At 39.2% G+C, this 16218-nt stretch overlaps 1 protein-coding gene across 1 annotated transcript in view; it reads right to left on the bottom strand.

Annotated features, from left to right (window-relative positions):
- Positions 1 to 3043: 3043 nt before the first annotated feature.
- LOC144799681 (uncharacterized) overlaps positions 3044 to 16218 on the bottom strand; it is a 100034-nt gene continuing 86859 nt past the window's right edge. The window contains exon 3 of the mRNA XM_078671164.1: positions 3044 to 4762. Coding sequence (XP_078527290.1) covers positions 3180 to 4762 — 1583 coding nt within the window. The 3' untranslated portion in view covers positions 3044 to 3179. The remainder of the gene's footprint in view (positions 4763 to 16218) is intronic.

Consider the following 16218-nt stretch of genomic DNA (forward strand, 5'->3'; position numbering starts at 1 on the left):
CTTCTTTGCACTGATTTCAGGGCAAGGGTAGGTAATGCATATATTACCAGCGAGTAACTCCTAGAAACCTCATCCAGAATATCTGTCCTTCTGAAACCTTTGGTAGATCTGAAAGTCACCACACTTGCCCCCATCATGTCCATTTCCTACTTAATCAATCCAGCCTGAAGGATTACAAAGTTTCAGCTCATTCGGTTCTTTCCTTTGGCTTTCAAATGTTGTGAGGTCTCATCAAGAAAGCTTACGCAACGTGAACCCATATAACTATAAGTAAAGAAAAAGGATTGGGCAACAGTTCATCTCTTGGAGGGACAATTTTTTCTTCTCAGCTGCAATTCTTATTCCAACGAGTTTCTTATGTTAGAAGTTTGCATTTGTAACAAGGATTTTTTTAATTAGATGTTTCCATCAATATCCCTGCACAATGAAATAGTGTTATCTACGTTGTTTAATGGAAAATGTGCTGTTAAATGGAGGAACCCTCGCAAGGAGCAAAAATTGCCATTTCTTAAATATTCCTCAAAACCTGAATGACATAATGCTGTCTGGAAAATTTTCATCGCATTAGACAGCCATTTCCAGAGATGGGTTAAAGGGACCTTGACAAGGGCTACGACTGAATGGCCTACATTCAGTAACCAATAAGTAAAAGAAGTGGCAGCTTACAAAGGTTTCTAACGTAAATACATAAGCATTTACAATTTTGTGAAAATGTATTTTATTTCTTAATAACTGAACATTTGGATTTTAAAACTGCTTTTCTTTTAAAAGCCATCATTTGGCTCCTGTTATGTAGTTTTCATAGACGTTATGCACCGTAATTGTTTACTGATGCTCAAACGTAAAGAAAGTTATTGCTCATATTTTCTGACATAGGGACTGATTTCGATCTTGGTGGATGGGATACTCCGTCACAAATGTAAGGGATATCCTGTTCGCTGTATTACAAGCTCCATAGGATATAATGGAATGGTAATATAGCAGACGGGATAGCCATCACATTTGTGACTGAGTATTCCACCCGCCAAGATCATAATCAGGGCCCTAGTATTTCAATAAATCTAAATCTTTGGTCATGTTGAAGAAAAAGACTGCCACAAAGTACATAAACACTAAGAGAAAAAAATATAACACCTATAGTTAGCTGATAAAATTACAACAAAGTAAGAGGAAAATCCACGACAAGGAAGTGACCTCTACAACAATACTTCTTAACTTTTGTCAATACAATGGTTGTCATTTGCTTCTACACAGGAGTTTTATTTATTGCTCACGCTGACCCATATTTCAGTGAGTGGCATCTGTCATCCAAATTGTGTGTATTTAGCATGGGAACCACCCTCTATGATGTACAAAAGGACAATATGTGGCGTGATATAACCTATAAATATATTCTGAATGATTTAGCACAAATTGAGCGTTTTTGGTACTCATCCCTTTCCTATTAGTATTGATCTAAAGAGGAATGGGAAAGTGAGACCTCTGTGACGAATGGATATACAGATTGCACAAATCCAGTTAAGTTTGGAAAAAACTGATTCAGAAATCTCTGACCGGTTTAGTCTTGTGATCTCCTTTCAGTGTCCTGAATCCTGCTGAGTTTAACTGTACAAATGTGGTTACTTGGAACAGGATGTAAATTAATGCAGAAGTGTGTGCTTGCAGTTACTTTCTGCATCTGCATTTTGTTAAAGGCAAAGGTGCACTGGCCCTCTGACATCAGCAATGTGTTTCTGTGCCCAATGGCCTACCATTCAGACAGTGAGCCAGACCACTGGAGCTGTTCTAAGAAAGTGCCTTATTAGAAGCCCCAGGTGACCCATTTTCCTCACTTAAATACTATATTTTCATAATGATCTTATGCTTTAAGGCTTAGTGAAGCTGGTCCAAGAACTACTTCATTAAACATCACCATTCAGGCTTGACTCTCTAGTTGCTAACGTACTGCTCTGGACTTGGATTATTTTAGGTTTCCACCTTTCAGTAACATGGTAGAATTTATAAGATATGTATATTTTGATATCACAAGTGTTTGCTTACCTCATTAACGCCACAGGAAACTTTTGATTTCTCTGGACTTTCAACAATATAACTTCTCAGTCACACAAAGTCTTGTGTTGACAAGAATAGCTTAATGAATCTTAGTGAAGCTGAAACCTACCTTTGAAAGCTGGCATGAGGGATCACAGATGTAATTAACAATATAATTGATTTATACTGCATGGATAATCTTTGAGATCTGAACAACAACAAGTCACAAGCATTCAATGTTACCATGTTAAGTAGATGAAGGCTTACGAAGATGAAAACCCAGAAAAAGATGTACAGTTAATATGTAACATAGGGAATGAGAGGTGGTACCTGAAATTTGAGTGTTAGTGTTACAAACTCAGCTTGACCAATCTTGATTTCTCCTGAAGAGCTGAAAAATAACTGGACACATGCATTCAATGTGATGAAGTAAAATCATTTGAGAAGCAGGTTAACTTAAACTACAAAACGATTCACAGGACATGTTTCTGCATGCACAAATGTCTGTAAGCTGTGCCTGTTTGAACACATTTCAAAACTAATAATGCAGAAGGGATAGAATAACTGGGGTCAGTGCTTTCTTCCTGGAATTCAAGTTGAGAGAGACTGGTCAATGAAATTGGATAAGTTTGGTATGCCATTCCACTTGAGTATACTCTATGCAGGAAATTTCTCTACATGTTTTTTGCAAAGATTCATGTTGAAGCCTAGGTGTCAGTAATGAAAAAGCACGTTTGTGGTCTACTCTGTTGCAAAGTTGATCTTTAACAGAGTTCAGAATAATACATACTGGTACTTCAATCTGGCAAAGCTCTGTCCTGCTGATCCTTCTCTAATTGTCCTTCAGAAGCAAATATATAATATCCTGGACTTCCATTACAAAGAAGATCTGGAATGTTGTATGTGTGGAGTACTTGTTGATGTATACAGGTCTTCCCTATCTAGCATTCCATTAATTCATAAACCTTTTTATGTGCACTCCATTGCTTGCTCAGCAGCTACTTTAGGATGGGTAGGTTTTGTACGATAAATAACTAGATGATGATGATGGGTAAAATAGTAACAATTCAGGACAAGTATCAGGTGTCTCTTACATGAGTTCTTAACTATGTCTGAAGGTGAGCAGTTGAAATGTTTTCCCACAATTACTACATTTTAATGATTTTTCTTCCATGTAACCGTAGATGATGTCCTGTTAGTGTTGTTGATCGGGTGAAACACTTCCCACATTCAAAGCACGAGAATGGCTTCTCACCTGTGTGTGTTCTCTGGTGCGTGATGAGATCAGGTGACCTGAGGAAACGTTTCCCGCAGTCTTTACAAACAAATGGCCTCTCTCCAGTGTGAGTTCGCTTGTGCATTTGCAGATTGATTTCTCGGCAAAAACTCTTTCCGCATTCACAGATGTACGGTTTCTCCCCAGTGTGCACTTGCTGGTGGATGATTAGTTTTGACAAATGACAGAAGCTTTTGTCACACAGGGAGCATTGGAATGCTCTCTCAACCCTGTGTACCTGTCGATGGGGAATTAAGGTTGATAACCTCCCAAAGCTTTTCCCGCATTCATTACATGTGTAAGGTTTTTCACCTGTGTGCACTCGCCGGTGCTCTGAAAGATCTGATGATCGACAAAAGGTTTTACCACATTCCTTGCATGAATAAGGTTTTTCTCCAGTGTGTGTGCGCATATGAATAACCAAACTTGATGATCGAGCAAAATCCTTCCCACAGACACTACATTTATATGGCTTATCTCCTGAATGCACACGCTGGTGAGAGACCAAATGTGAGGAATGCCTGAAACACTTTCCACACTGGGTGCATGAATAAGGCTTCTCTCCAGTATGTATTCTACGATGAGTGCACAATGATGATGACCTATTGAATTTTCTCCCACAAAAATTACATGTATATACTTTATCTCCTGTGTGTGTTACTTGGTGTGTGTGCCGGTGTGAAGAACGTCTGAAACTTTTCCCGCATTCATTACATTTAAAGGGTTTCTCACCAGTGTGTATTCTCTTATGCGCTATGAGGAGGGCTGGTCTAATGAAACTCTTTCCACACTCACCACAGGAAAATGGCCTTTCTCCAGTATGTGTTCGTTTGTGGTAAAGTAAATGTGAGGAATGACCAAATCGTTTTCCACATTCATTACATGAATATGGTTTCTCTCCAGTGTGCACTTGCATGTGCGAGTTCAAATGCGATGATACTTTGAAACTCTTGCCGCACACTCCACAAACAAATGGTCTCTCTCCTGTGTGAATTCTTTGATGTCTGTAAAAGTTTGAGGACAGATTGAAACTTTTCCCACATTCATTACAACCATACATCTTTGCATCTTTGTCAACTACACGGTGAGTGATTATTTCCAAGGAAGGTATGATACTCTCCTCAAAATCATCATGCAGTTTCTCAGAAAAGTGGGTTCTTTCATGCTCAATAAAACTTGAGTTCTCATTAAAGCTTTTCCCACTTTCATTACATGAGTTTGTTTCAGTTTCCTGTGTCAATTGCGTTTCAACTGACACTGGACAATCAATAAAATCTCTTTCATACTGACTGAATGCATCGGAACCATATCTTACTGGGCTTTTTTTCACTCTTGGTGACTTTTTTATTGTTGTGCTGATTTCTCTGTGATCTGAAAACTCTCCTTCATCATCCTTCAAAAATGTCTTTGAGACTTCCTTTAGCTTCTTGTTAGATTGTTTCACCTGTCCAGATTCTGTGGGATTGAAAAATAACTCTCATATTAATATACAGTTAATATTAAAATCTGTACTTAATAATGTATCACATTAAGCTTTGTCCTGCATTCTGTTTTAGTGTAGCACATCACAACTTATTAGAGAGGAACTCTTCAAAGACAAATTATTTACCAGTTACCTGATTAGCTCATATTTAAATACTTTAGTACATTACAACATTCTGCCTCACGTTAGGAGAGGCCAAAAGGAAGTTTGTTGAATTATGTAAGGTTTAAGAACTGAGATGGAGACTACCTGTTGATTTGTCAACAAGTGTTGGTTTTTCACTCTGAAACCAGTTACGGAGTTGTAATATCTCAGGGAAATAAGCTTGGATGCTGATAAACCCCATTCAGTGGCTAATAGATGACCTCTGTTAGAGTATTTTACACGACACAAGGGTAGAAGTGAATCAGGTTACTATGTGACTGCAATACTCTTTCAAGAAACTGCAAGCAGTCATGTCATTTCATGTGGATGTACTGGGAAACACTAAAGTTATGGTCTGTCTGGAAGGATTCAGGAAGGTAACTCAGCAGGTTGTTACTCACTATAAACGTCTAAGCATAACCTGTGGGTCTCTGATTAAAATATAAATAGGGCAGACTGAGCCTTTCATCTAAGACGGAGGTCCATACAATATCTAACCCAATTTGGATGATGAGAACACCCTACATGCACTGTATACATATTTTATATCAATGCTCTATCTTAGGGTTCTCCAAAGGTGGTCCTGGAGGGAAAGAATCATGCCATATTTTTTTTGAACTACATTTATCGAATTGGGAATATGCTAAAAATGTGGCATGGATCCGGCCCTCAGGACCAACTTTGGAGACCCTGTTCTATCTCAATTATTGGTGCCACTTCATTGTACAAAAAATATCTAAACTCTTGTATTTATCTTTGGCACTGGAGAAAACAAAACGCACTGAACTGAAATTTCCCTCAAGTGATCTCTCTGCTTAGTACAGAATCTGCCTACTTCTAAAAAGTATGTATGCGGAAGGGAGGTGGAGTTCTAGTGTGGCTGTATCCTTCGGGTCTGCTCTGGGTTCATGGAGAGAGCTCATTGATGGGCGCTGGAGAAACAGAATAGTGGTGCCACTTTTCTGGTGAGTCTAGTGGGATAAATGACATCTTGAAGCCCGGAAACTAGTAGGACAGTGGCGTGTTCATGCTGAGAGAGATGCACTGCAAGTAGGCCCAGCTGTAGCAGTGATGGCGGGGAGAGAGTGGAAATGTCTGGGAAAACCTTTGAGCCCTCGATTGAAAAGTGATTTGGACACTGGGAGGTGACTGTGGTAAGAGGAGTAGTCTACAGCAGCGCTTGGGCCCTAGCTATGACCTAATATAAGGTTGAGCTACCCTAGAGCCCATGCCATGCCTTCTTAGTACACAAAATGCAAATAAGTCGAGGTGGTAAGCACCTGATGTTATTCTGTGATGATGTCGTTGAGTGATCTGTAGGGGGCTAATTTGGAGGCAACTGGTGTTGTAGAGCCTGCACGCTTCACACAGAATAAAACGTGTAAGGATCAACACACACAACTGTTTGAGGCATGAATGGCTTGTTTAGAAAGAGATTTTGACACCATTAGAGGTAAAAGGGGGCGATAAGGTTTAGAAGGGGGCCAGCAAAAGCAAGAGAGCAATGATCCTATAGAGCCCAGGAAGAGGACTGAACATTTTTACCTAGTGTCCTCCTTGAATGGGAAGTGGAAATCTGGGACAGCAAGAAAAGGTTGCCAGAATCAGAGTCCTGGGTTGGTCTCCATTGGTTAATAACACCGAATTCTCATGATGAAATTCAGCTTTTTATGTTTTAAAAGATTGCGGTTTAGGAAACCCTCTATTAGCATATTAGGGCTTCAACTATGAAACAATTTGCCACTGCATCTAAGCTCAATTCACTCTCACCTTGCAACATTTTAGGACAAAGTCCTTAAAAACCTTTCAATTTTTCTAACTCCTTCCGCTATTTTTCAGCCTTTTAGAGGTCTAACATTTTCTACTTTTTAGCTGACTGTTGCTTAACACCAAAAAGTCTTAGGAGATGAACGCATGCTTTACAATTAATAAATTACTTGTGGGGAGAAAATCGGACTCCGAGGAGTGTGGATGGGATTCGAAGAGAGAATGAGGTACAAGCAACAGTGTGGAAAGTGTTGGAAAGGCCCTGATTTAGACATTGGTGGAGGTATTGCCAGCTCTACGGCCTTAACATCGCCACAACCTGCCACCCCCCTGCATGCCTGCCAGCGACCATTATTCAGTAAGATAGAGTCAGCGACCATTATTCAGTAAGATAGAGTTATGACAGAAGGATAGCTGGTTGATAGCAGAATGGCAGTGCTGGCACCATCTTGCTGATTTCTAATATCCCTATTCCCCCATTGGAGCCTGGTGACAACTGTGCCTTGTGTAAGCACCAGAATGTTTGGGAATGCCCGAGATTACCTTGTTACACCATGTCTATGTGCAGTACCAGTAAGAAAAGCGTAAGGGACTCCAGAGAAGGGACAGAGGACAAATTCCAGAGACTGTGATGGACACAGAGGAATTCCCAAGAAACACAGAATGCCACTGGTCATGGCTGTAAATGTTCAGTGGTCCTGAAACATCTGTGGGACTCAATGCTTATCCAGGGAGATCAGTGAACCTCACTCCTGCAGCAGTCTGTGACCCAGAGCTCTGTCTCTGGTCTGCGGAGGTTCAGTATCGAAATATCAAGGGACAAAATATCGACTTATCAAAATATCGACGGACAGAATATAGAATGCCTATCTACAAACAGGTAAGTACTAAAATATTGATTCCAAAATATAGAATTTTAAAATATAGTTAACTAAAATATCGAATTTTTTAAATGTAATAAAAATTCTAGAAATGTAATTAAATAATGAACATAATTAAATAAAACATAATTACAATAATGTAAAATGGCTTAAAATGTAAAAATAATAAATTAAATATATTTTTTTTAAAACATATTTACTTAATATTATAAAATAATTATTAATCTCAATTATAAAATATTTAGAACATTAATAAAAATATATTGACATAAATATATAAATAAACATTCTTTAAATATAAAAATAAAGAAAATATAATAATTAAAATAATAATGTTTATGTTAATTAATAATGAGTGCAACAGTAGTGAAAGCGTTGGATAGCGTAGGGGTAAAAATTACTATTCCCACTCCAGAGAGTGCAACAGTAGAGAAAACGTTGGATAGCGTAGGGGTAAAAATTACTATACCCATTCCAGAGAGTACAACAGTAGGGAAAGTGTTGGATAGCGGGAGGGTAAAAATTACTATTCCCACTCCAGTGAGTGCAACAGTAGGGAAAGCGTTGGATAGCGGGCGGGGGGGGTATAAATTACTATTACCAGTCCAGAGAGTGCAACAGTAAGGAAAGCGTTGGCTAGCGGGAGGGTAAAAATTACTATTCCCACTCCAGAGAGTGCAACAGTAGGGAAAGTAATGATTTAATATTAAAATAAAAGTAAATTAATCTATCAATACCAATAAAAAATTAATTACAAATAATTACCAATTAATACAAATTAATTATCAATTCAAAAAATTTATTATAAATTAATAAAATGTAAGTACCAATTAATAATTATCAACCAATTAATTATCAATACATATAAATGAAAATAAATATTAACTTTATTACAATTAAATTACTTCCCATCCTATTCCCCTATAAACCCACAACCCGCTCCAAATAAATAATACAATTAACATAATTATCAATTAATTAATCAATAAAAATAATTTACCAAATAATAAAAATGAATTACCAATTAATAATTATCAATTAACTATCAATACATAGAAATAAAAATTGATATTTAATTTACTATAATTAAATTACTTCCCACCCTATTTCCCTATAAACCCACAAACCGCTACGGAATTAAATTACGCAAAAATTAAAGTACATAACATTCATTACTTAAAAAAAGTTAAACATACATAACAAAATTAATACATAATTTTAATACATATACTACCATACATAACACAAAAAAAATTGCTATTATGGAAATCGATATTTTAAATTCGATATTATGGAATTCGATATTTCATACCCCAAATTCGATATTCTGACTTACTTTATTTTGGTTATTCGATATTTTGGGCAGTCTATATTTTGGAATCGAAATTTAGGGTGTTCACCGTCTGCGGACACACCCTGCTTTGCAGTCAGTCAAGGTTGGTCACTTTTCGGCGCCAGTATCCAAAAAGGTCACTTATCTCTCAGAGGAAGACAGTCATCTACTGACACAATGGTTTCACCCAATCGAGCATTTCCCACACTAGAAAAGGGGGTGCAGCACGACCATTGTATCAGAGTGCACCACTGGCCATGCTTGTGGGATCTATAGCAGATCTAAAGAACCTGCCGGTGGAACAATCACTCACTGGAAAGTTAGGACAACAATGACAACAAAACCATACACTCAGCAGCCAAGTATCCAGGGGTTCCTGATTGGCCCTTAGCTGAAGAATCCAGCAGGAATCCAGAGATGCACTACCAAAGGGAGAACACAAAAGTAGCGCTTAAGTTTCCTAGGAAATAACATACCCGTGGAGACAGATGCAAGAGAAACTACTTGCAGATACAGCACAGGAGTGACAGGCCCATGGAAAGAGGACCCTGCTCCCAAAGTGACCTCTCCGGGACAGGTACTATACCCAGTGCTTACCCAAGAAAGTAAACTCTGCTTGTCTAATGGGCAAGTCTCCAGTAGATACTGAGCACCAGGATGGTGTAGTGCAGACCAGGTTTAGGAAAATGGGGTATTTGTTGAGGGGGTGAAGCCCTTCTCAAGCAATAACCACAATACTTCTTTGGGCAAACCACAAATTGTCACTATATAAACCTGTGCTTAAACCTCTGGTAGCTTGGTATAAAAGCAGTCGTGCTTAACTTAAAGGCAAATTGGAATTTGTTTATATAGCACTCGAACAGTGATAAAGTGAAAAACCCAACACAAGAAATTCCCAAACCAATCTAGAAAAATGGAATACATTTAAAAATACAAAATGATTCCAAAACAACAAAAATCCAATCAGGAGAAATGGAGATTTGCAATTTCAAAGTCTAAAGTAAAAGTAGCTCCAAAAAGTGCAGAGTGCCAATTGCAGTTATCTGGTCGTGCAGTCACAAGTTCAAGCAGACCCCGTTGGAGTGTAGGCCACATACAGGACTGCATTCGGCCTGCTGCATAGTGTACCTTGTTGTACTTGGACTGAGATGCAAGGTGCAGTGATGCACAATCAAGTTGCGTCGGTTCCAACGAGGCCGTCGGTCAAGAGCTTCGAGATGCTGTTTTGGAAGGTCCTGCATTGAGTTGCGCTGCGTGGGTTCTGAGGGAATGCACATTTGGCCAAGGAGAAGTTCACTCTGATGCCAGCCAAGGGTCCAGGACCTGGGGAGCCACCGCTTGGGGATCAGGACTCACTCCAGTAGAGGACAGGAGCAGGGCACAGGCAGACACAGTAGGGTCTGGGCAGATGCAGGGCAGGTATCTGGAGCTTGTTATATTAGCTTAGCTCACACAGAAGGCAGCCAGCTAGCCACTGCAGTGTGGTGGTCTTGGGTTCATGGAGCAAGTCCAGACTTCCTTCGTCAGGTAGCAGGGCAGTCCTTCCAGCTGCAGGGCAACTGAGCAGTCTTCCTTCAGAGTATTCCACAGGTCAAGAAGAGATCTGATGAGTGGCTGAGGAGGTCCAATATTTATACCTAGTGCTGGCCTTTGAAGTGGGGGACTCTTTATACCACTACCACCTCAAGTTCTGGAACCCTGTCAAGAGCTCCAAGTAGTTTAGGGTGACAACAGACTGGTGGAGGCAGCCGTTTGAAATGTAAGTGAGGCAGGGTACCGCTCCACCCCTCCGATCCGGTCAGGATGGCCCATCCTGCCAACAGCTAGTCTACGTTTACCTCACTGTCTTGTAAGAATAAACAAAGTACAACAGCTAAGTTAATCACAGTCATGTAACCCAGGATACTGACAGAAGACACACATAGCCAGGACTAGAACCCGCCAATGCTCTAGAAGTGGCATTTTCAGAACTGTAACAATAAATATATTGGGAGACACCCTTTATAAAGAAAAAGGGAATGGGTTTGTAAACAATAAAAGTTAAAAAGTTCCCTTTTCCTGGTTCAAGTGGCCTAAGAAAACTGGCCCGTGGTTTTTCTATCCAACCGTATATTACACTGGCCTATGAGTATAGTCAATTGGGAGTCCCACACTCTAAAGTAACACATTTACAAATGTGTTATTGTTTTCCACATTTGGATGATCATTCTTCAAAAACAGTGTGAAATATGCATCAATAGTTAGCAGAGAGTAAAACTTTAAATCAAAATACAATCAAAGAGGTTTTTGTAATTTAAATATACCAATTTTATTATAACAAAATAGAGCTAGATTTATTCATTTGTTGTTATTCCATAAAAACAATTTATCACATCTGATTTATTAAAACATGGTATTACATTTCCAATATCTAAAAAACATTTAGAAAACACAAATAAAAACAAGGAATTGTCGACGCGGCGTTTCGGTGAAAGAGTTGATCACCTGCTTCATGACATGCTTTCTTTTTATAAAAATCAATTATTATTTAATTATCTGGTTGCAGTTATAATAGATTGACTTGTGGATTGTAGTACCAGAGAATTTCTAGGGCCCCAGCTGGTCGTTAATCTTTTTCTCTCTAGGGCCAGATCTTGTATATATCCTTATGCTCCTAGTGTCTTTAACTCCTTATTTCTTATTTATGGGTGTTGCTAATCTGAATTCAAAATTGAGAGGGTAGATGTACTTGATTCATGGTTAAAAACTCCTTTTGGTGATTATGCCCGTTCAACTGATTATTTTAAAAAATCTCTTCACGGTAGGTACTAGAGGGCTGAAATTTTTACTTTATTTTTTAGGAGCCTGGATTCCTAACAGGATGGTTTTGGTCCCAGATTTATTTTACTTAAAGCTTTATGTTGGTGAAGACCTTCTATTATGTCTGTTTTATTATAGATAGGTTTGCCTGATTATATATTTTCAGGAATTTCTTGCCGATTTCTGGAAAAAGTCCTCCACAACCGTCCTGTGTCCTCGCTGCAAATGTGGAAAACAATAACACGTTTGTAAATTTTTTACTTTATAGTGTGGGACTCCCAATTGATTATACTCATAGGCCAGTGTAATATACGGTTGGATAGAAAAACCACGGGCCAGTTTTCATCGGCCACTTGAACCAGGAAAAGGGAACTTTTTAACTTTTGTTATTTTCAGAACTGTGACTTAAATTCAGACTTTACCATTAACCTTTTAGGTGCAGTTGTTAGCCAATATTGACCCACTTGCAAAAGTGAATGTCTGCACATTTTAGAATTGGGTAGGATGCCACCTGGAAAAATCTACTGTTGTGAACTATTTTAGGACACTATTGTAAATTTCCCGATTCATGCCCTTATATAGGTATAAATCACTATGTCCTTATATAGGCATAAGAATCATAACCATATTTAGAAATAGCTCATGCAGTCCAAATACTGCAGGGCTACTTCCACTAGTTCCGAAAATCAATTTCTTGGAAAACTCAGCTTCAACGACTAGGGACTTCCCCTTGCTCGAATACTGACTTGTCCAAGAACTCATGGTGTTTTCAAAGAACTGAGAGTCTTTAATGACGTTATGTCCACCTTTACATCAAACTTGGCAACTTCAAGGTATAAATATGCCCACACTTGCCATAGCAAACACACGGTGGTTTGGAGCAGTTCGACTATCTACTTGCTTGATGCGCCCTGCTACTGCAAGTGCCGGAGGAAGCGACCCTCCAGCAGACGCACTGAGAGAGATGCTGTCTTTTCTGTTGCCGAAAAATCCAGCTCTAGTGTTTCCAAGCTACCCTTGCGGGTTGTTGGGAAATCGAGTCCTGAGCTTGACCTTCTTCATTCCAAATTAAGGTACGGAGCTGATTAGACCCTAAGAGAAGTCTTTGAAAAGATTCTTGGCAAAAGAATAATCTATTTATTCTACACCTCACTTACTTCTTCCCTCGTACTAAGATTAGGTTAGGTACACCGGGGTAGGCGTATTTTAGAAGCACCAGTTGAGTACTTTTAGCCTCGGTTATTTATGTATGTATTTATTTATGGTCTGGGAACCATGCAATGCTCTTACAGTATTATTTTATTCTACTCTTTTTACTGTATGCATTATATTTTGCAACCAGTTTTACGATTGTATCAGTTCATTTCTTATGCTTGAGAAAGAAGACTGTTCAATAAATCCTTTTATTGAAAACACCCGTCTTTCTATTTTCTCTGCACCTCTGGTGAAACGAAGCATGCACGATTGACTGAGTGAAATATCTATCTATTGTTTCCACGACTCTGAAGATCCGTTTTATCTTGGGGAAACAAAGTTGTCATGTTTATGCGCTTGTCAGAGACTAATCCCTTCTTGTGAATTCAAGAAAGTTTCTAGTGACCTCTGAGCTAGCTGGCACTCACAATTAAGTCTAATATATTTGAGAGAGACCTAGTAGACATAAGTCCTACATCACATCTATAGGATATATTATTCCAATGCGCAGAGCCTATTGGGAATATAGGAACTACACTACATGGCGCCCAACGTTTGGTAAGGCACTAATTTAACGCTAGATACTAGAGTAACTCAGTCGTGCTTTTCACAGAGACCCTTTTATCCCGTAAAAACTCCAATAGACGTCTGGAGTGGGTTAAAGGATAAAATATCCGTCATAAACTGAGTAGGACGAAAAATCCTATGTATTAGTTTTGGTTTTGTTCAACGTTGAAGGATACAGTGTTCCAAAATATTGTGCACCTTCTCTTTATTTCATTGAAACTTGCTCTGCAAACTTGTTAAACAAAATGTCAGACGAAGACAATCCAGGGGGCAGTGGAACTGCAATAAATGCAAACCAACCAGGTTTTGACACTACAGGTTTACGACATGACGATGCGGATGCTATAAACATCCCGGAAAATGTGCGGAAAACCATTGCTATAAAGCTTATAGAAAATGGCCTATCACCAAGAGGTGGTAGAGTCATATTTGTCATAGAGGCACATGAATATCGGCAGACAGAGGTATTCTATTCATGGATTATCTTTCCACAAGCAAATCCAACAACACATGTGTTACACTTCTACAAGATGGAGGAACCTCCAGCGGAATGCGCTCCTTTCTGGGACGTTGAAATTCCACTAACTTACCAAGAGCATCAGCTCTGGTTTAAAGGCACCCTACAACATCAAAATCACATTACCAGGCTCGGTCCACTAGGTAGACCAGGAGCAACATGGCCAGTACTAGCCAGCTATACACCACATCCTGCCATAGAACAAATGACAAGTCCAGAACTGTTAGCTCAGCTAAAACAATTAATTAAAATACATAGCCAATTGGTACAATATGTCATGCGGACTTTAACAGTCTAACTTGCAATAAGAATTCCACAGCACACCCCTCATCAGGGGAACACAAACAAAATCACACCACAGGCTATACAGTCAGTCATCAGTAAGTTGCCCGCAAAAAGGGAACAAATTCTATTCTGGTTAGCCGAAAATTACTCAAATAGAGGCAGTATTTCTCGATAGTACACCTCATGAGAAACATAGGATTCTACCAATCTGTTTACCAATGGGGATAGCACCACATGTGGAGGTCTGCGACACTTGGAGTACAGTCTTTGCTTCAATCTACACAAAAACGCATGGTGTCCCGTCTATGGCCGTAATACCAGACGTTCTGAGACAGATTCAAAATTAATACGGTCGAGAACCAGCTTTGAATCTTGGTATGAAATTACTGAAAGATTTCAAACAGGTCTCAGCTATTCTATTAGCTAACATTAAAGGTGAAGCAGCATCGGTGGCAATCCGCCAAAAATTAAAAGAACTCGATATTACTGAGCAACCGTATGAACTTGCCAGAATTATTGAAAAATCCTATGAAGAACTAGGAAGAGATAGTTTGGGAGGGAAACCTGTAAAGCCCGAACTAACGGAAAATCCTGAAAATGTTTTTATCAAAAATAATCTAACTACTCCTAAAAAGAAATGGGAAAATAGTAGACAGTCACTTCCTAAAGAAAAGCGCTCTCATTCCAGAGGTAGATCTCCTCAAAAGGAGCACTCTGAAAAGAGGTATAACCTTAGAAATAGGGATAATTTAAGAAAACCTGATAGATATCAAGATACTGATACACAATCCTCTCGTACCTTTCAGACTTCCTCGCAGAAATCCGAAAGAAGAGGACGATCAGAACACAAAGAAGAACGTGTGAAGTCCAAAGACGATCAACACGTTCCAAAAAATAAGAAAACTCAATTTACCAAAAAGAAGGTAGCAAGTCTTAAAATCAGACATGCCGAGGATCTTGAGGACACAACTCAAGAACGGAGAGTGGGCCCAGACAACAATGCTGGACAGCGCAGCAGAGGTCACCATAGCTCGCAGGATCCTGAAATATCATCTGGAGATAGTGGATCTGAATGAATACATTCAGGTTGAAACTGCCGACACCAGGGTTAGTGTACCCCACAAGTTATACGAAGTAACACTCCGGATAGAGGGGGACATAACTAGGAAAATAAAAGCACTCTTTTGGGAAAAACTATCCAACGGTTATGACATTCTTCTGGCTGAAAAAGACTGGCCACCTGAATTTGTCAGGGAGTGCCCACATGGCGAAGAGATCATTATGCTAGCCTTCTCTAATCATATTCCTATTCATATAAAATACACCTATGCCAGATAATGGCCTGTGGCCCAGGCTCTAGCATTATATAAAAATCATGTGGGATGGGATGAGGACTCTCCTCACCATAAAATCCAGTTAAAAAATCAACCTCTGCTCAGAGGCAGTATCCAGTAAAGCAAGAAGATAAAAAAACGGTCAGGGAGATCTTAGATCAACTTGAATACCAAGGAGTGATTGAAACATGCACCTCGTCAATGAACAATCCTTTGTTTCCTGTCTCCAAACCAGACAACACATATCATCTAGTTTTGGATTACAGACATTTAAACTCTTGCTGCAAAACCTTTGCAGTAAAAAATGCACACAGTGCAGCACTAATGAATAACATCGTGCAAAAAGAAAAAATACATTAGATATTTCAAACGGTTTCTTCTGTCAAAACATTGCACCTGAAAGCAGGTACTTGACCGCTTTCTCAATAATGGGGACACGACAGCACTTTTGTCGTCTCCCCCAGGGATTCAAGAACAGTCCTGTATTATCTTCAGTCAGAGTAACAGAGTTACTACAAACGTACGATGATGAGGCATTATCTTATGTCGATGACCGTTATCTTACAGATGATGGCTTGGACAGGCACTTGACCAGGGTGAACACCAT

This window comes from Lissotriton helveticus, chromosome 12 (assembly GCF_964261635.1).
Source record: "Lissotriton helveticus chromosome 12, aLisHel1.1, whole genome shotgun sequence".
NCBI classification, from domain to species: domain Eukaryota; kingdom Metazoa; phylum Chordata; class Amphibia; order Caudata; family Salamandridae; genus Lissotriton; species Lissotriton helveticus.